The 18,584-nt window shown below is 34.3% G+C and overlaps 2 protein-coding genes across 3 annotated transcripts; one reads left to right on the top strand and one right to left on the bottom strand.

The window, feature by feature from the left end:
- Positions 1-6,049: 6,049 nt before the first annotated feature.
- Positions 6,050-11,064, top strand: LOC111411842 (F-box/LRR-repeat protein 17). Of its 2 annotated transcripts, none has more exons than XM_023042476.1 (11): positions 6,050-6,779; positions 7,173-7,274; positions 8,057-8,201; positions 8,303-8,463; positions 8,598-8,702; positions 8,953-9,050; positions 9,148-9,365; positions 9,458-9,524; positions 9,621-9,706; positions 10,289-10,387; positions 10,807-11,064. In XM_023042476.1, exons 1-11 carry the CDS (start codon positions 6,178-6,180, stop codon positions 10,882-10,884), a joined length of 1,761 nt encoding a protein of 586 aa, XP_022898244.1. In that variant the 5' UTR covers positions 6,050-6,177; the 3' UTR covers positions 10,885-11,064. The 2 variants fall into 2 exon arrangements, with proteins under 2 accessions (XP_022898244.1, XP_022898243.1); XM_023042475.1 differs by having other exon boundaries at positions 6,053-6,779; positions 8,279-8,463.
- Positions 11,065-11,546: 482 nt separating this feature from the next.
- Positions 11,547-13,908, bottom strand: LOC111411841 (auxin-responsive protein IAA14-like). The gene is made up of 5 exons (XM_023042474.1): positions 13,524-13,908; positions 13,159-13,376; positions 12,282-12,399; positions 12,142-12,203; positions 11,547-11,813 (listed from the first exon to the last, which is right to left on the bottom strand). The coding sequence occupies exons 1-5, from the start codon at positions 13,787-13,789 to the stop codon at positions 11,776-11,778; spliced, it is 702 nt and encodes a 233-aa protein (XP_022898242.1). The 5' UTR covers positions 13,790-13,908; the 3' UTR covers positions 11,547-11,775.
- Between the last annotated feature and the right edge of the window lie 4,676 nt (positions 13,909-18,584).

Below are 18,584 nucleotides of genomic sequence, written 5' to 3'. Positions count from 1 at the left end.
TACTTGGCTTACGTCCTGTCCATAATTCAAAAGGTGTCTTTGCAACAGCTTTACTTGGAACTTTGTTCAAAATATACATAGCTGTTTTCAAGGCTTCACCCCACAAATATTCAAGCAAATTTGTTCTGCTCGTCATACTTCTAACCATATCTTTTAGATTTTGATTACGTCTTTCAGAAACACTATTCTGCTCAGGTGTCCCTGCATTGTGTATTGGGGCACTATTCCGCACTCTTGTAAAAACTTTGCAAAATCACCTATATTTTGACCAGATTCGTCATATTTCCTATAGTATTCACCACCTCGGTCAGATCTCACAACTTTGATACTTTTCCCACATTGTTTCTCTACTTCCAATTTGAAAACTTTGAATTTCTCAAGTGCATGTGATTTATCGTTAATCAAGTAAACATATCCATATCGTGAGAAGTCATCAATGAAAGTTATGAAATATTTATTCCCACATATAGTGGAAGGCAAAGGTCCGCTGATATCAGTGCGAATTAAGTCCAAAATTCCATTACTTCTAGTCGAACCCTTCCTCGTAGACTTAGTTAACTTTCCTCTTATACAATCTATGCAAGTGTCAAAATTGGAAAAGTCTAAGGAAGGAAATATCTCATCTTTTACTAATCTTTCCATTCTATCCTTAGAAATATGACCCAAACGCTTATTCCACAACATAGAGGATGATTCACGAATTAAAGTAATTTTCTTTGATATATTTGTAACACACGAGACATCACCAAAAGAAGCCAAAGATAATTTATATAAACCATCACATAAAATGTCATTCCCAATCAAACGAGAATCATTAAATAACTTAACCATTCCATTACCAAAATTAAATGTAAAACCACAAGCATCAAGTTTCGGTATAGAAATTAAATTCCATCTCATCTGTGGTACATAAACTGTATTTTTCAAAACAAGATAAAAACCAGACTTTAAAGTTAACTTCACTACTCCTATGAATTCAACCTTCACTTGAAATCCATTTGCAACGCTCAAGCTTACTTCATTCTCATTTGGCCTCTGTTTGCTTATGAACCCCTGCAAGGAATTCGCAATATGAATATTAGCTCCTGATTCTAACCACTAAGAATTCAAAGGCACATCTACTAAAGAAGACTCAAAACAAACTAAGGCCAATGGAATACCTGGAGAACTCTTATTCTTTTCCAACCAAGTCTTGAATTTAAAACATTCTTTCTGCCAGTGATCCTTCTTTTTACAGAACTTGCATTGATCATTTTTCTTTATAACTCCTTTGTGACCACTAAAATTTTTGTTCTGCTGACTTCGGTGGGACTTATTACCCTTACGAAACTTAGGTTTATGATTATGAGAAGACCCCTTATTCTATGATGGTTGAAAAGCTAATTGTACAATTTCAACAGTTTCACGACGCATCCTATACTCTTATTGGGAACACATTATTATGAGGTCATTCAAATTCCGTTTATCCCGCTGAGCATTGTAAGCAACCTTAAACTGATTAAATTTGCTAGGAATGCTATTCAAAACATGATAGACCAGGAAAGGTTTCGCAATGGGAATGTCAAGAGCCTTTAGTTTAGATGATATATTTATCATTTTCATGACATGCTCCCTAACACCACTTGTGCTATCATATCTCATACTCATCAATTTATTCATCAGATCCCTAGTCTCGGCTTTATCAGACTCAATAAATTTCTCCTATGGCATCCATAAAAATTTTTGGCATTTTCATTATCAGGGATGTCACCTAGAATGGAATCAGATATCGATCGTTTAATGATTTTCAAACAGAGTTTGTTAGCCCTTTCCCACTTTTCATGCTCGGCTACATATTTAACGGTACTTTTATTTGTGGGTTTCTCAAACTTTTTCTCCATTGCAAAATCCAAGCCTAAAAGACCAAGTGCTATTTCTATGTCTCGTTTCTATCTCACATAGTTATTCCCAGTCAAAATTTCAATAGCAGACAATTAATTCGAAAGAGATGAGGTATTATAAACTGTGGAAACATAAAATATCACACTCAATATCATCCAAACGTAATGCATGCAATCAAATGGATGATATAATATCCAACTAATTAATATGGGTTATTAATTAGATAATCCGTAATTTAAATCGAAACATATGAATTTTATTACGGTAAGAGCCTAGGTGCATCATCATAAAGTCACATTTGGGTCGATAATACAACATGATATAAGGTACTCTTAAAACATATCATGTAGCCAGTTAACAAAATTACACTGATTTTCGAAACTCCAACATCTTTGGGCAGAAGGAAATTTATAAACCAAAATAATTTCGTTAACTGTCTTACTTCATTTTTCAAAAATATTGCATATAATAACACTTTTGGGCAAGATATTATATGCAATAAATCAAAAGTTGTTGGGCAAAAATATATGTATTTTTATTGTAGAAAAAATTGAATAAATAAAAATGAGTGTGCCACTTTGGCAGCTACCACCCATTTTTATTTCAAAATATTTCTCTCTCAGTGGGAAAATAAGAATCGTCTCAATGCCCATGAAAAATTTAATCACAGAACAAAAATTATGCAACTAATCATGATCATTAATTGATGAAAGACAAGAAATCCATATGTGATTAATATTAAGAGACGGAATTGGCAACAAAATTTCAAAATAAAATTTAATGCATAAAAATAATGACAACATTTAAATGCATAAACATTTTAATGAAATAATACAAAAGTCGTCAATTAATTTTATTATTTATTCAATATATGATTTTAATCAGGTCAAGTTTAAATAAAATTTTAATTGGGTCAAAATTGAAATCTTAGGGTCAAACCTTTTAAAAGTTTAAATTTGATACCATTTTGAAAATTACATATTAACCCTAGATTGAAATTGAAAACTAGGTCCTTCATATTTATTATTTACAAACTTAACCTCCAATCTCAAATTGCAAAGAGGGGCCTCTGAACTCATAAATTGCAAGAGAGGCTCTCGTCTCCAATTTATCACAGCATACCAAAATTTAACCCAAAATAGAGACAACAAAAACTACCACCCATCTCGGCGCCGGTTGAAGTTACCACCAACCGGTCGAATTTCTCCCACCGGCCACTACCTCTCGGTTATTATTATTATTTTTTCTTCAAAACCTTAACAAGAAAAGCCACCCAATTTCAATATCATATAGATTTTGGTCCCTTCTTAGCCATCATATAGATTCAACATTATTTCTCAATTTTACAGCAATAAGCAAAACCACATAACTGAGATTTTGGTGGCAACATCTCACATTTATTTCAAACCCCAATTAGAATAAAAGGAACTGCAAAGGCACAAACGTATGGCTGCTTTGGATTCTTGACACAAATAATACACAAATGGCATTTGAGTAATATCTTGGGGCTATGATTTAAGAGGTTGGAGTCCAACAAAAAAAAAAAGGACCAAGTTTCTGCCATGGGTAGGGGAGGAAGGGGTGTTGCAAGTTTCTTTTCATATATTTATGAACATATAATAATATGTATATATATTCATAGTATTCAGAAGAATCAGAACGCACATCTATGCAATTTTTTTTTCCACGTGATATAGAAAAAATTTTTTTTTTGAAGGATTTCGATTTTAACATGAAGGCTCTGATACTAATTGTTGAATTTAGTTTTAATCATGTTAAGAATCGATAATCACAATCCAATAAATTAATAGAAACGAATTCATACCTGCGGAAGCCATTGTTGATATGAATGATAGTTGTAATAGTAGCCAAAATCTTCCCCTCTTTGCTCCTCACAAAAATATTAGCTATCAACGGAGCAAGTCAATAAAAAACTTATGGAGAGGAGATGAGACCTAGCCTTTATATAGAAAATAATTGAGCCGCCCCATTATGACTAGAATTCTAATTAGGGTTTATTTCTGGCCCACATACTTTAAATTACCACATCAAATTAATTACAACCTGTAAAGTGTAAAAGACCCAATTGATCACTTAATAAATTTGGCCCGAACACAATTATCATTATGAGCCATATATCTAACTCGTAAAATTTTGCAATCGAATGTGAAGCCCACATATGAAATTATTAATTATTCCAACATGCATCGACGTTTCTCTTCACAAATTTAAATTAATGGATATTTTACTGGCTGACAATCCTTAACGTTTGTTTGGTCACCAGCAGCGTTTTTCTGCAAAAATTGGTTGATTCTGCTTTAGTTTCTGGATCATGAAGCATTTCGATTCTCCTCCTTTCAGTATGACGGGTAGGGAGCATAGAAATATTGTCCACAAGTCAAATAATTCCCTCAAAAGATAGCTCCTTGGAGTTCATTATCGGTGATTTATAATATTGGACCGTGATGGAGACTATAGTAGACAAGAATTTAATTTCTTTTTCCCAATTAATTCCATTTGTTACAGTGAAGGGGCCCCGTGTTGACACCGTGATGGAGACTATAGTAGATAAGAATTTAACTTATTTTTCCCAATTAATTTCATTTGTTATAGCACCCTCACATAAGGGGGCTCCACGTTTAGCGCGGGGTCCTCTTATGTGAGAGGGCTGTGTGTCTTGCCGTACACAAGAGTGTAGAGCAAGCAGTGCCCTTCTATTTAATCTACATTACCGAACATGGCATAAAGCTGGAGTAATCTTGTAGGTTTCAAAAGGACAAGTTGAAAGTTCACATGATCAACTGGAAGCAGCTCAAAGTATTTTCAGGCTTTTTGGCGCGTTTTCCTGCTGTAGCCGCTGGGGAACCATGTAAAGGAAAATGTATTAATTGATTAGCTTTAAGCCTTCTATAATTTTTATGCCCTTTGATGCACATATATGCTATCTTGCCTTTGGGTATGTTCGTTTTCTACTTGTTCATCTGTAGGATTTGGATGGTAAATCGATTTCATTTTATGTCAAACAGCACATTGATTATGATCATGCCACCAAAAGAGAAGCGATAAAATTTGTAAATTATTGTGTTCAATTATATTCGATTATTCTCGGCTAATTTATTAATGTCATGAACATTAACCACTCTCATATAGGGACAGTCCTTACGTTTGTTCCCGTTTCTAGGATAGTATATGCTCTTGTATGGTTATGCTCAGCTCATCGTTAGCATACATTTCGATTGATTTGTTTAGTTGTAGAAATTGAGAAATCTTTGTGGGATTAGAGCTCGGAATTTTGTCGGATGAAATTCCATCGTTTTTGCTACCCCCTCGAGGCATGTCACACCCAATTCCACAATACTTTTGAGTAAGGATTAAATCAATTGCATAGCAAGCTCAAGCCATTTCTCGATGCTGGATCCATTGGATCAAGCAAGTCTGTCCAATCATCCTCTACATGAATTTTAAATTTAGGGTGTGATCAAAGTGACTTTTATTTTTTTAGGTACGTTGATATGAATAGGACAAAATAATGCCAAGCTTAACGTTGTACGTAGCGACAATTCATGTCAAGTCAATTATACAATGTTTACATTAATTTTGAGATGATTTTATTTGGGCTCTATTCGGTAGGGATTTTGAGAATTGATTTTTTGACCGTTAGAAGAAAAGTGGGGCCATCTGTAAGAAAATAAATCAAAAATTACGGTTAAAATAATGAAATAACGATCAAAAAATAAATTTTTTGAGAGTAGAAAATCATTCCCAAACACCCTCTTGATATGAGCCTGTTTAGAAGTGATTTTGAGAATTGATTTTTTGATCGTTAGGAGAAAAGTGGGGTCCACCTGTAAAAGAAAAAGTCAAATATGACTGCTGAAATAGTGAAATAACGATCAAAAAATCAATTTTTTGGATGAAAAAATCGGGCCTAAACAAGCCGTATATTTGTTCCCATTGAGATTAACAAATATCCGAGAGCCATGAATGCACAAGTACAAAAATTGAATTGTAACCTTAATCGGTCTGAAAAGCCAAAAAAGGTTCAAAACAGTCATTAATTACAAACCGACACGTGACGGTGGATGGCGTAATGCGCCTGACGCACCTAAACGCTCCTCCTCGAATCATAAATAATTTTAAACGCAAAGGCGCCAATTTTGCAATTTTCTCCCGCTACTCCCGCCCTTTATTTCTCCCCCCGCCGCCGCCCCCAACCTCCTTCTCGACATATAAATGATGATAGTGTAATGAGCTATTGCTGAGTGGTTGACTATCTGTGTAAATCACTATCCAGAAATGTATCACCACCAGCCGCACCCCGCCACCCCCATCTCCGATGCTGCATTTCTAATAAAGCGTGGCAAAACGCGGGGAAATTATAACTGCGGCCGCTGTGGTTTGCCTAAGAAAGGGCATAATTGTAATATACCTAAAGATATCAGTGGCAGCTTCACTTCCATTTCCACACTCGCCCCCTCCGCCGCCGCAGCCGCTGATGATTCGATCATCAGTGTTAGTTCTGTATCAGTGTCCGAGTCGGCAGCGCGCCATCTGCCTCCTCTGGGGAGCCGGAGAGCTTTGTCGTTTGATGATGTCAGTGAGGCTGACTCACGGGGGGAGCTCGAGTTGGAGTGTTACGAGGGGGAGTTGGATATGGATCCGGTTGCGGCGGGGAATGTGCCAGCGAGTTGTTTGTGGGAGGTGTTGAAGAGGCTGCCGCCGGTTGGGTTGCTGTCGGCGGCGATGGTCTGTAAGGGGTGGAGAGAAACCACGAGGAAGCTTTGGAGAGCGGCTGAGGAGCTCCGGCTTAGGGTTCCGGCGAAGGCACAGATTGGATTTTTTGGATCGATGTTGCAGAAATGCCCTGGACTCATTAAACTCTCTCTTACGATGGAAAGGTCAGGGACATGGAGCTGATGATCAGATCTAGGATTTTATAAAATGGATCTGATGATAATTCATTTATAAAATTAAAATCTGTTTGTTGAAGAACAGGATTAATTGATAAAAGTTGAAAATGTACAGTGCCGAGGCTAAATGCATAATCATATAAGGAATCCATAAAAAATGGTCAACAGAAAGTGCACTAATTGAAATTTAGACTTTATAAGTTAATGCTAAATTCAAATGTATGACACTTATCTGAAAATTTAGGTTACATAAAAGCCATCTTGTTGGAATTTCCAATAGGTACTACAATACATTGATGATAAATATTGAGGGCATTGGTCAAATATTTGACAGATAAATTGGGAATCGATCTGACTGTAATTTTTCTTTTGGTGTTGCAGTGATGTGGATGCAACAATGCTGGCTTGCATTGCTTTCTCCTGTCCTAATTTGCAGTCTCTGGAGATCTTTACATCTGGTACCTCTGTCAATAGGATTACCGGGTAATAATTCAATCCTTCAATGTTGTATTCTATTTCTGTTTTCTGTGCATTTTCCTGTATTAGCTTATCTTATATCTTTCATTTCTTATAAATGGTCTCTAATAGGCACAAGAATTTTTGCTACTATTTACTACAATCTCTGCATGTAAACCTAGTTGTATGTGGAACATCTATCTCAAGTCACTATAAACAATTTAATTCACAAATTTTCACGGCCTTGGAAACTGCTTATTTTTTAAAGATGCTAATTTGATCATCGATCCAATCAAGCTGAACCAGATTTCAATACGCCAGAATAATAGTCACCAGCATTTGACACAAAGAGTGGGTCCCTTCATTAATCTTGGTTGCGAAGTATGGATAAGGTTTAGACGTATCTCAATGGAGCCATCTTCTTGTCTGAATGTGAGTTTGAGGTTTTTAGATTATGCTTTGACACTTGTATCGAATGGAAGTCTAGCACATGTCACACATCAAGCTGTGGGTGGTGACATATGTGTCATGGTGGTCGCTGATCTAGTATATTTGTGGATGATGTCGTGACACTGATGATTTTTCGGAAGTAACATGTTCAGCATTGTTGGTATAATTTGAAGTTTCTCTGTATGTTGATCTCTTCTTTTGTATTTGTAGTTTTAGCTCTGATCTGGCTTTTTAAATCCAAATGTTGTTGTGAATGAAAATAATCCCTGGTGATATAGATTGCCTATTTTATGTCAAAATAATAGTGCCCATGTAATATTCTGGAAAAAAATGAGGTAAAAACTTTTGTTCCCATGCAGGGACGAATTAAGCCGTTTTATCTCTGAGAAAAGATGCCTGACCAGTCTTAAGATGGAAGGGTGCTGTAACCTTGGGGGTTTAATTTTTTCTTCAATCAGTCTGTCTACTCTCTGGCTCTCAGAACTTCATTCGCTCTCTAAGATGGTAATTCCTCTACAGATTCAATATTCACTTTAATCATATGATCCGATCTCAAACTGCTTTACACTGACATGCATTAGGTTTTTAACTGCCCCAACATGAAGGAGGTATCTTTGGATTTTTCTTGGCAAGAAAATGATAGCACTGATCTAACCACTATTGTGAATGGTTTGGGAATAAGCTGCCCAAAGCTACAGAACATACACATTGCTTCAATGCGGCTTTCACATGCCGTAGTGCTTGCTCTTACAGCTTCAAAATTGAGGTTGGCACTGTTGTTTGCACCTTAATTGCACATTGTTTTCCTCAAGTCCTTGAGTATTTTTTTTTTATCTGCATAAAATAGACGAGTCAATGATAAGAAGTTTGACAAATATATTTCAATCCTTCTATCTTTAGGGGATTGCGAATGCTTTCTCTCGTACTTGGATCTGAGATCACCGATGCATCAGTTGCAGCTATTGCTTCGAGCTACTCAAAGCTGGAATTGCTTGATCTGAGTGGGTATGTTTCAAGCCCTTGTTCTGGTATTTTTTTGACCTCAGGGGTATAGAAGTTTGTGGAAGTAATGGTTATTTTAACCAAGCCCCTATTCTTGTTGGCAATGCTGATTGCCTTGTAACCAATGCTATTTCTGGTTTGATTTCGGTGTAGCCACTAGAATATGAAAATTTGATGGATATTTCTCTTATTGTCTACTTAATTTGGTTCAGTTGAGAAGTAAATGTTTCCATGATGCTGTTTCTTTATGTAGGTCTAGTATCAGTGACAGTGGCATTGGAATGATTTGCAATGTTTTTCCAGAAACATTATCGAAACTACTACTTGCTCTTTGCCCCAACATAACATCAAGTAATCTTCAAACACTGTTCTGATACTGTCACAGTTACTTGGTTTGATACATTTTTACCAGTTCAGTACTAATTTTATCTCTCTTGTGGATCTGTAGGTGGCATTCAATTTGCCACTGCTCAACTCCCTTGTCTGGAGATCATGGACTGTGGAATGACCATATGCGATCCTGGTCCAGAGATCTCTAATAAAGAGGACAATGATAGTGACTTGCAGAGAACTCCCAACAGCAAGTTGCACCTCATATACCAGAAGCTAATTATCAAACACAGCCGGTTGAAGAAGCTAAGCTTATGGGGTTGCTCTGGCTTGGATGTATGCTTACTCTTGTTTCAAGGATATTTTGTCTTTTCAGCCTCCTGCTCAAATACTATTTTGTTCTCTGAATGTGTAAAAATTTAACACAGGCATTATACCTAAATTGCCCACAACTTATTGATTTGAATCTCAACTCTTGTAGAAATTTACATCCAGGTATGTTCTTTAAATCTCTCCGAGAGGTGACCTTCCTAAAATATTGAAGCATTTTCCTTGAATTTGAGGTTAATGTTTTACTTGCTCTAACCCCAGAGAGATCGCTACTCCAGTGCCCCAATTTAGAAAGTGTGCATGCATCAGGCTGCCAAGACATGTTGGTGAAGGCCATTCAGAATCAGGTAAAGAACCAAATCAGATTCGAGAATAAAATGTAATCAGCTTTCGACTGCGTTATTAAGACGAGTATCTTTTATTTCCAACAACTCTCCACCTTTATAAAAAAAAATTCTATATCCGTCTTTTGTGCAGAACCATATTTAGTTTTAATATTCCCTCCGTATTTCTCCGGTTTGTTTTAAGAGACGTATTCCAATTACCATATATCGACTTTTACTGTTCTTGTGATTCATTAGGAAGGATTATTCTACTATCAATCATCTTTACTGGTTAAGTGAGACAACGCTACTGCTGTTTGCGCTTCATCAATCAATACTAAATGATAAACATCTTTAAAGATTTTACCCGAAACTTGATTTACTGCAATTGACTAAAATTTTTAGGCAAATCTATTGTTTCCACTTCAACGCGTGCTGAATGATAAGCAGCATCCTAATAGATTCATCCAAAGCCTGATTTAATGCATTTGACTAAATTTTGAGTTGAAGTAGAAATGTAATTGGCATTCTGCCTGGCTTCTGGTGGTGTTTTTCACAAAATCTATTTGACTAAAACTAATTTGAACTTCAATATTTATTATGCAGGTCTCCTACGACTTTTCAGCTATGGAGGATCATTTTCCTGTCAAACGCCTACCTGATGGCTCCAAAAGAGTCAGCGTCCCGTATTTATTCAGCCCTCGGGTGAAGCTTCAACTTGTAGAAATGTGAAATATATTAACTAACTCACCGTTTCTTCTGCACTTGCTCGGAAAATTGCATACTAAACTGCGTTCATTCAATCACATATGCGTCTACTCACCGTGATAATCTTAGAGAACAAACTAAATATAGTGCTTGTTTGGTAAAGATTTTGATAATTATTTTTTTATCATTAGAGATAAAGTGAGTCTTATCTTTGAAAGAAAAATTCAAAAATGACGGTTGGTATAGTGAAGTAATGGTAAAAAAATTGATTTTAATTGATTTAAAATTTGTACCAAACAAGCACATATACATACCTAATGGACTTCATCATCTTTCAGTCTCTTGGATTACTAAAACATATGTTGACGTTATGTGAATTGTTGTAGGCCCTCTGATATTTACTCTTCCATTTGCAGCCATGTGATGAGAAGGAACGATCGAGGGCTAGGAAACGCCTCTGTGCTGTGATTTCGACGCCAAATTACGCACCTTGACACTGTTTTTATTACTCCAGAATTGGAGCACGTACTTGTTTGTCGTTCCAATCTAGAGGCGTGTATGTTGCCTCAACAGTTCAAATTATCGGTTAATTCCTTAATTTTGCTTCTATCAACAAATAAGAAACAGATTACAAATAATGAAGTTTTCAGACGACAATTTTATCCATCGACTTATATCAGTAATTGACCAAAAAAATTTCATTTACAATTGGAATGGATATCAGCAATGGTTTTACCCTAAAATAATGTATAGAATGATAAATCGAGGTGTGATGTGACCGCAGCCAGAAAGTTGATCACTGGACGTCGAGAAGAGCCCATGTTGGAGAAACATTTACGAGGTGAGTCTGAGCCAATCTCGAGACCTATTTAAAAAACTTGTGTGAATGTGTGATGCAGTGTCTAAAATTGATTTCTTCTTACGATAACAAAGTTTTCTCAAGGAGGCTTTAGTTGTATTGAATCAAGTAAAGATTTTATGTAGTCGATTCCATATTTTTATGGTAGGCTTCCCTAACTTATTTCAAAACCAAAATGAAATATTGATCCCAACCTGTGCAAATTCATTCTCCCTACACCATATTAACAAATACAAAAAATTCCGTAAGGGTCAAACTAATTAACAATCGGAAGGAATATAAAATCACACTTGAATATTACGTAAACATATTGAACAAATCATTAATATTAGGAAAACCAAGTCTACGTTCAAAGAGTTATTGTCTGTGTCAAATTAATTGTCCAACTAATATATAAGCAATTGAATGAAAATGGTACAGACAGAATCCAGCATCTGCTCGATCCACTGTCTCTTTCTCTGCTTTTCCATTTTTCAGATCAATCCCACAAAGATCGAAAGAGTAGACTGAGATGGAATTCACACATTTAATTTCGGTTCTTGCATTTTTCCATTGCTCTAGGTGCTGAAATTCAAAATTATGAGTTAATTATCACTAATAAAATAGTGCTATAGTAAGTTGTGAGTGCACTATCAATAATGCCCTTGTTTCAGCCCCATTTTAGAGGAAAAAATGAATTTTTGAATAGTGTATTGATGAGAAATATGTGGTTAAAAAATAAGAAAAAAATTTTGATTTGCGTATAATATTATTTTATTGAAGAATGTGTAGTTAAAATAGTGTTAAATCATTGTTTAAGATTATATTTTGGTGGAAAATGGGGCTCAAACAAGGGCAATAATGAATCATTCACACGTTAATCAACTCGAGGTTGAGGATCAAGAATACTAACCGAGTCCTACTACCTCCGTTCCTTTCATAATGCGCAAGCGCTTACATGATTCAACAAACATCCTGCACGATTTATATCAATAAGAGTTGGAGAATGTATTAATGACGAAAAACATTGAACCATCGAGTAAATTAACTTACTTCCATGGGACATCACCAACAAGCATCCAATCACCATCCTTGTCTTCATAAGTAGGAAAATAATCAGAATCATTCAAAAGATCAATCAGTTTGCTCCCATTCATGAAGTCCATCATTCCTATTTATCAATTCAAACACACAACATTGTTAATTTTATGAAGAAAGAAAATTTCTTGTCCATGAAATGATTCAGCCATTTTCCCCTTTCCGTATATATCTTGTAAAGTAATTAACAACTTTAATTTTTAGATGACGTGGTGTTAATATATGATTAAGTTGTGGAGCCTAATTATTAGTACGTGGATAGATTTTGTCCTAATTTGTATTATAAAGAGGGAGCCGTCCTTCCTTAAAGGCTTTGCATTACCATCATAAAAGAAAGAAAGATTGTTTAGAGAAAATAGGGTGTGTTATTTTCATTTTTAAACTAAACATCATAGTAAATTATTATAGCAGTGGAAAAAGACATATTTTCACATTAAGTTAAACCTCTATAAAGTTTTCGTGTTCTTGTGTCTAGTTTCTTTCTAAAATTTTATAGCTTTGGATGGTGGAATTACGGTTTCTAATTCTTTGAGAAAGTCTAAAGACTATTTGTAATGTTTTTAGAGAGTTTTTTTTTAATATAATATTTCTCTAACCTTTCCTAAAATAGTTTCTAGTTTTTATCTAGCTCATTTATAAGTGTTACTGATCAAAACATGTTGACTTAAATAATGACAACAGATAAAAATCTAAGTTTAAATCTCGCTGTTACCTATTTATCTTCATGCGTTTGATTGGATTGAATAGGGTTTACTTAAAAATGAAACTAGTGTTGAAAAGAAATAAAAATGAGTAATTTAAAATTTTAAGTAAAATGGTTCAAGCTACTTACCAATTTTAAAGGAACTGAACATCTTGCCCAAGGCATCAAAAAGCTCTTGGTAACTTCTGTACATCTTCAAATCCACTTTACGAAGATAAGGTGCACCATCCATGCTAACCTTCACAAAGGTGGCGACACCCATCTCCGCCTTGTCTGGACCGCTCTTTTGAACCGCCATAATATTTTTCCGGGAGGACCTAACCGGTGGCCACCCCACAATCTGTGCCCTAAACACCCATAATGTTTTTCTTAATCAAAACGAAACCAAATACTCGCCTTGACCGTATTTAATAAAGAAAAAGATGAAGTTTGGATCTCGTCCATGTTGTCCCTTTTAATTCAATACTATATAGAAAAAAGAGGAGAGAATTTACTTGGCAAGAGACTTCGTCTCCTTATGCAGATTCTTTTCTTTCTGATCTTCAGTTTGATCTATCCCAGAAATATTTAGCTTCAAATCCACAGTTTCTGTATACCCTCTTTTTCCATTAGAATTCATTGCGGGGTTTTTCCCCATAATTTCTTCATCAGTTCCAGGTAACCCTAACCTCAGTTCAGTCTCTTTCAAATCCAACTTTTCCTTATTCACCATTTTCATTACTACAACTTCCTTGGCCTGATCTTCTTCTAAGGTTTTCATACTTCTACTTGATCAATTGTTGAGTTTCTTGGTGTAAGAAAAGTGAAGAGATTAATGGTGTTTTTAGAGAGAGTTTTGTGATAACAATAATGGAGAACAAGAAAATTGAATGGCGGTATATTAATGTTCACATAGGTTGCAATTTGTCCAGAGAGAGAGAGAGAGTTTGAGTACTGTTAAAAGTTGACACGTGGACCAATGAATGAACTGGGTATTAATCTTGCTGGAATGGGTATTGACATGGATTACAGCAGCCTACTTCCAAATTCCAATTATTCATGCTTGGAATTTTGATTTTGGTATCTCCTTCAATTCACCCTTCTTGAGTAAACTTTGTTACCGTTTATTTCTATTTATTTATAATTTAAATTATTTATAAATGCTTTTTAAAAATTCTGAGACGGAGTAGGGAAATACGAAAAAAATTAATAATATTGAATTGATACATTAAAAAATCATAAAAATGTTTTCTTGTTGGTAGCAATTATTCAACTAACGTTGTCGGACACATTTTCATTGTTATGTAAAAGCTGGTCCAGACTGGCCTATTCATCAAATTTATATAAGTTTTTCTATTTTGTGATGATCCATTGTCGAAAATTAAATTTAGCATATAATTTTGACTTTCAGGGAAAAAAAAAGAAAAAAAAAAAGAAGTTGTCTGCTGCTGTTTCCAAAGCTTCCCCTTTTTCTTGAACCCTAAATTGGATCACCTACTAGCCATTTAGTGGCTTCTTTTTCTTAAAAGACAACATTTTGTCTCCTTCAAATTGCTAAAATAAAGAATATAATTTTTTATTATATATAAAAAAAATAATTCAAGATAGACTTGAATAGGGGCTGCTTGGAGAGTATTTATAATAATCAAATTTAAAAATTTCTTCTAAATCAAGTTTCTAAAGGTTTGTTTAGTAAAAATTAATTTGACTTGCATTTTTTTTTTTTAAACGCACAATCAATGTAGGTTGAAAATGCATTTATGTACACCCTTCTCGTGGTACTCGAAAGTACATTATAAGGCTCCACAAGTGCACGTTTGTGCCTGTTTTTCACAGACCGAGCTCTTTTATAATATAAATGTAAATGAATGATCTAATGAGTATCGATACTTATTTTACGATAAACATTGGTGGATATATTAATTAATCGATAAATAAAGTTATCTATATCTCAACATTTGATTAAATTTGCTGCCTACCAATGAATTGATATGACATGTCCTCAATATTTAACATAAAATGAACATCGCTGCTCATTGAATCATTTATCCATAAATGTAACGCTTATTGGATATACTTACTCATAGGACAAGTGTTTACAATATTTTAATAATTTTTATATTAAAAGTTGGAAAAATAAATAAATTATATTACTAATATTACTATCAAATTAAAAGCTTAATCTAATAATAGAGAGGGGTAGGACCCAAAATATAAGGGGCAATGTCATGTGATAAGATTCAATGGGGGCCCTCTTGAAAGTGCGCATGTGAATCTGTTGGAGGATGTCAAACCCTATTCCATGTGCGCCGCTACAGGGTATCCCGTTCACCCCACCCCCTTTCTTTATTACCATGCAGTTCATGAGTGTGAATCAAATTGTGAAATGTGTATATTATTCATTTAGTGAAAAAATTCAGCCTATATTTGGCACATTTCTATAGATTATTGAGAAACACTCAAATTATATTTTATTTAAATATTTCTAAAAATCCACAAGCAACAAAACTCTGAGTTTGAGGGCAAATTATGCAAATAGAAAAATTGATCACCTAAGAGAAGTTAAGCACTCAAAATGACGTGTTACACTATAATAGGTAGTGGGAGTTAGCACCGAGATCAGTCCCAACGCAAATAGTACTAAGGTTAGGAACTAAAAGTCTAAAGTTAAAGGTTGATTATTTGTTTGCTATGGATATTAAACCCCTATTCTATGGCCATAATTTATGGGGAAAAAATATTTTGAATAATGGTTTTTTGAAAAAAGCATAGTTAAAAAGTATGAAAAGTTTTGAATTTACTTGCAAAATATTTTATTGTGTGAATGTGCGATTAAAAATTAATATGAGAATTAAAGAGTTTTATTCTAGAGCAATGCTATTCAGTCCCACTGGTACTTAACACCAGTTTAAGTGGCAAGTAGATGCTATTAAATGATATATTCATTTAAATACAAATTCAAATGATCCATTTAATCGGATCTATCAAGTGTAGCAATTTAAACTAGCATTAAATAACATTATTCTTTGTTTTAAAGGGAGACAAACAGGTACTAATTGTCCAAAATTTCACCAAAAAAAATAATAATAATAGAAGGAAGGGAGGAGATTTATAGTGTGGCTAATTGAATCGAACCGATCCGATTTAACTCTAGAATATCTTGAATAATTCAAGAAAAAAAATTTAGAAACACTTCCTAAACATGCTACTATCATTTAATTAATTTACTTATCATATTATTATATTTTCAAGTTATTTGAGCCTTGATTGAATTATTTCGTCCCTCTCGTCATAACAGGATAAGGATTACTTTGATCCAGAGATATACTGAAAATTTAAGTCTTAACTTGAAGAAAATTAAAATCTTGATGCCATTTAGGCTCCCAAATTGAGTTGGTTGTTTCTCACCTTGCTTTTCCAATGTTGGAGATGGGATGGCCTTACAATGGGTAGCGACCTCCAACAGAGATGGTTTTATGATCTCCTTGGAAGTTCTATCCGGACAAAGTAGTACAATTGGTTAAGAATACTATATTTCATAAGATTGTATACTCCAGCAATTTCGGAATGCAAAGGGAAAGGACTTTCTTTATGATAGTTTCTTACGAGAATCAGAAATTCCGCTATCACTTCCCACCATAAAAGTTAAGACTAAAGAATCACCCGATTGACGATGACATGTTTGAAGAAGAGGCGGTGCCCTCTAATCTAAGTGTACCACTCTACCTACTAATGGACTTTGAGAGGCTCAATCGTAAAAGTCCTAATTGCGAAATTGAACTCGTGGCATAATGATGGTGTCAAATATCCACTAATCCTATTTTTTTATATGGTTGATGGTTGACAGCTCTTCTAATTATTTCAAGCGTAGTTTTCATAATTAAGTGGAGCTCAACATTTTTCCGTTTGTTACATTATTTAGAAGTTTAAATTATTAAAATAAATTAATCTATTTAAATTTTTTCAATAACAATCACAAGTGACAGGAAAACAAGACTGGAAGTAGGTAATGCCATATTCCCCACAATGGGCCAGAAGTAAACCCGAAAGTCCAAGTCCAAATCTAATCCCACGGGTGGTAAGACCAAGTCCAAATCTAATCTCACTGTCAACATTTAATTTCTCACACGTGTGTTCCATCTCTAATTTAGGCCCCGTTTGACATCCATTTTTTTAAAATGCATTTTCTCTCTCTTCTTTTCAACTACACATTTTTTATTAAAATAATATTATACGTAAATTAAAAAAATTTTCTTATTTTTCAACCACATATTTCCCATCAATTTACTATTCAAAAATATATTTTTACATAAAAATGTCTTCCAAATATCTTATTAGTGTTTGTTTGAGCCACATTATTTTTTAAGGATATATTTTGGAATAATAGATTGATGGAGAATACGTGGTTAAAAAATAAGGAAAAATATTGGATTAGCGTGTAATATTATTTTATTGAAAAATGTGTGATTGAAATGATGTCAAATCACTGTGTAAGAATGTATTTTTTTTTTCTAATAACGCGTCTCAAACAGGGCCTTAATACTCTCAATTTGCTTCTAATATATCCTTATATATAATAATTTAAAATGAATAGTTTATATTTGTTGATAACAAGATACATTACAAAGAGGTACATAAAAAGGAAAAATTGCAACAACAGTCCCTAATATTTTCAATTTTTGCAAACTTTACCTTAACATTCATTTTGTACCAATAAAGATTCCAAACCTTTCATAAATGTGCAGCTAAAGTCCATTTGGACGGAAACCGTCCATTGTATCGTTAGTTGACCAAAAATTGGAAAAATTGATCAATTTTGACCAAATTGGAGAGGGCCATTTTAGGTCTTTGCATTTTTTTATATTAAAATTAGTTATTTAATTAAATTAAAAAACAAAAAAATAAATATAAATAATATAATATATAAATTCTATCAAAAACTTTCTCCTCCTTCTTCGGCGAGACTACTACCCAGCCACCACCTTTGACCATGCTGTCGTCATTGCCACCACAACTCCCCTCACCATAACCCCCGTTACCAGTGGAAGCACCCTCCACATACTAATTTAGTACAAAAGCTTTTGTTCAATTTTCATTAGGGTTTAGTAGGTCAGGGTGGTGATGGTGGTGGTAACTATAGCTGCGTCGATGATGGTGGAAGCTAGTAGCGAAGATGAAGGATCTGGGTAATTTTTTTGGTTTTAATTTAATTATTAATCTAAGATTGACGAAAATCCCCCTTCCTAAGTTGGTCAAAATTGATCAATTTTTTCAATTTTTGGTCAACTAACGTTGCAATTGACGGTTTCCATCTAGATGGACTTCAGCTGCACATTTATGAAAGGTTGGGAACCTTCATTGGTACAAAATGAAGGTTACGGTAAAGTCAGCAAAAATGAAAAAGGTTATAGACCACTGCTAAAATTGTTACTAAGTTTTACAAATTAATTATATTTTCAATAAGAAAAGTAATTTATGATTTGGGGCCAAAAAAAAATAAATAAAAAATCTATCTTTATTGGGGAGGGATGGAGGACTATGTTTCTATTCCTTGAATTTAGGTTCCTCTAGTCCTC

The sequence above is a fragment of the Olea europaea genome, chromosome 16, assembly GCF_002742605.1.
Source record: "Olea europaea var. sylvestris chromosome 16, O_europaea_v1, whole genome shotgun sequence".
Lineage (NCBI taxonomy): Eukaryota > Viridiplantae > Streptophyta > Magnoliopsida > Lamiales > Oleaceae > Olea > Olea europaea.
This window is presented reverse-complemented; position numbering and strand designations above follow the sequence as displayed.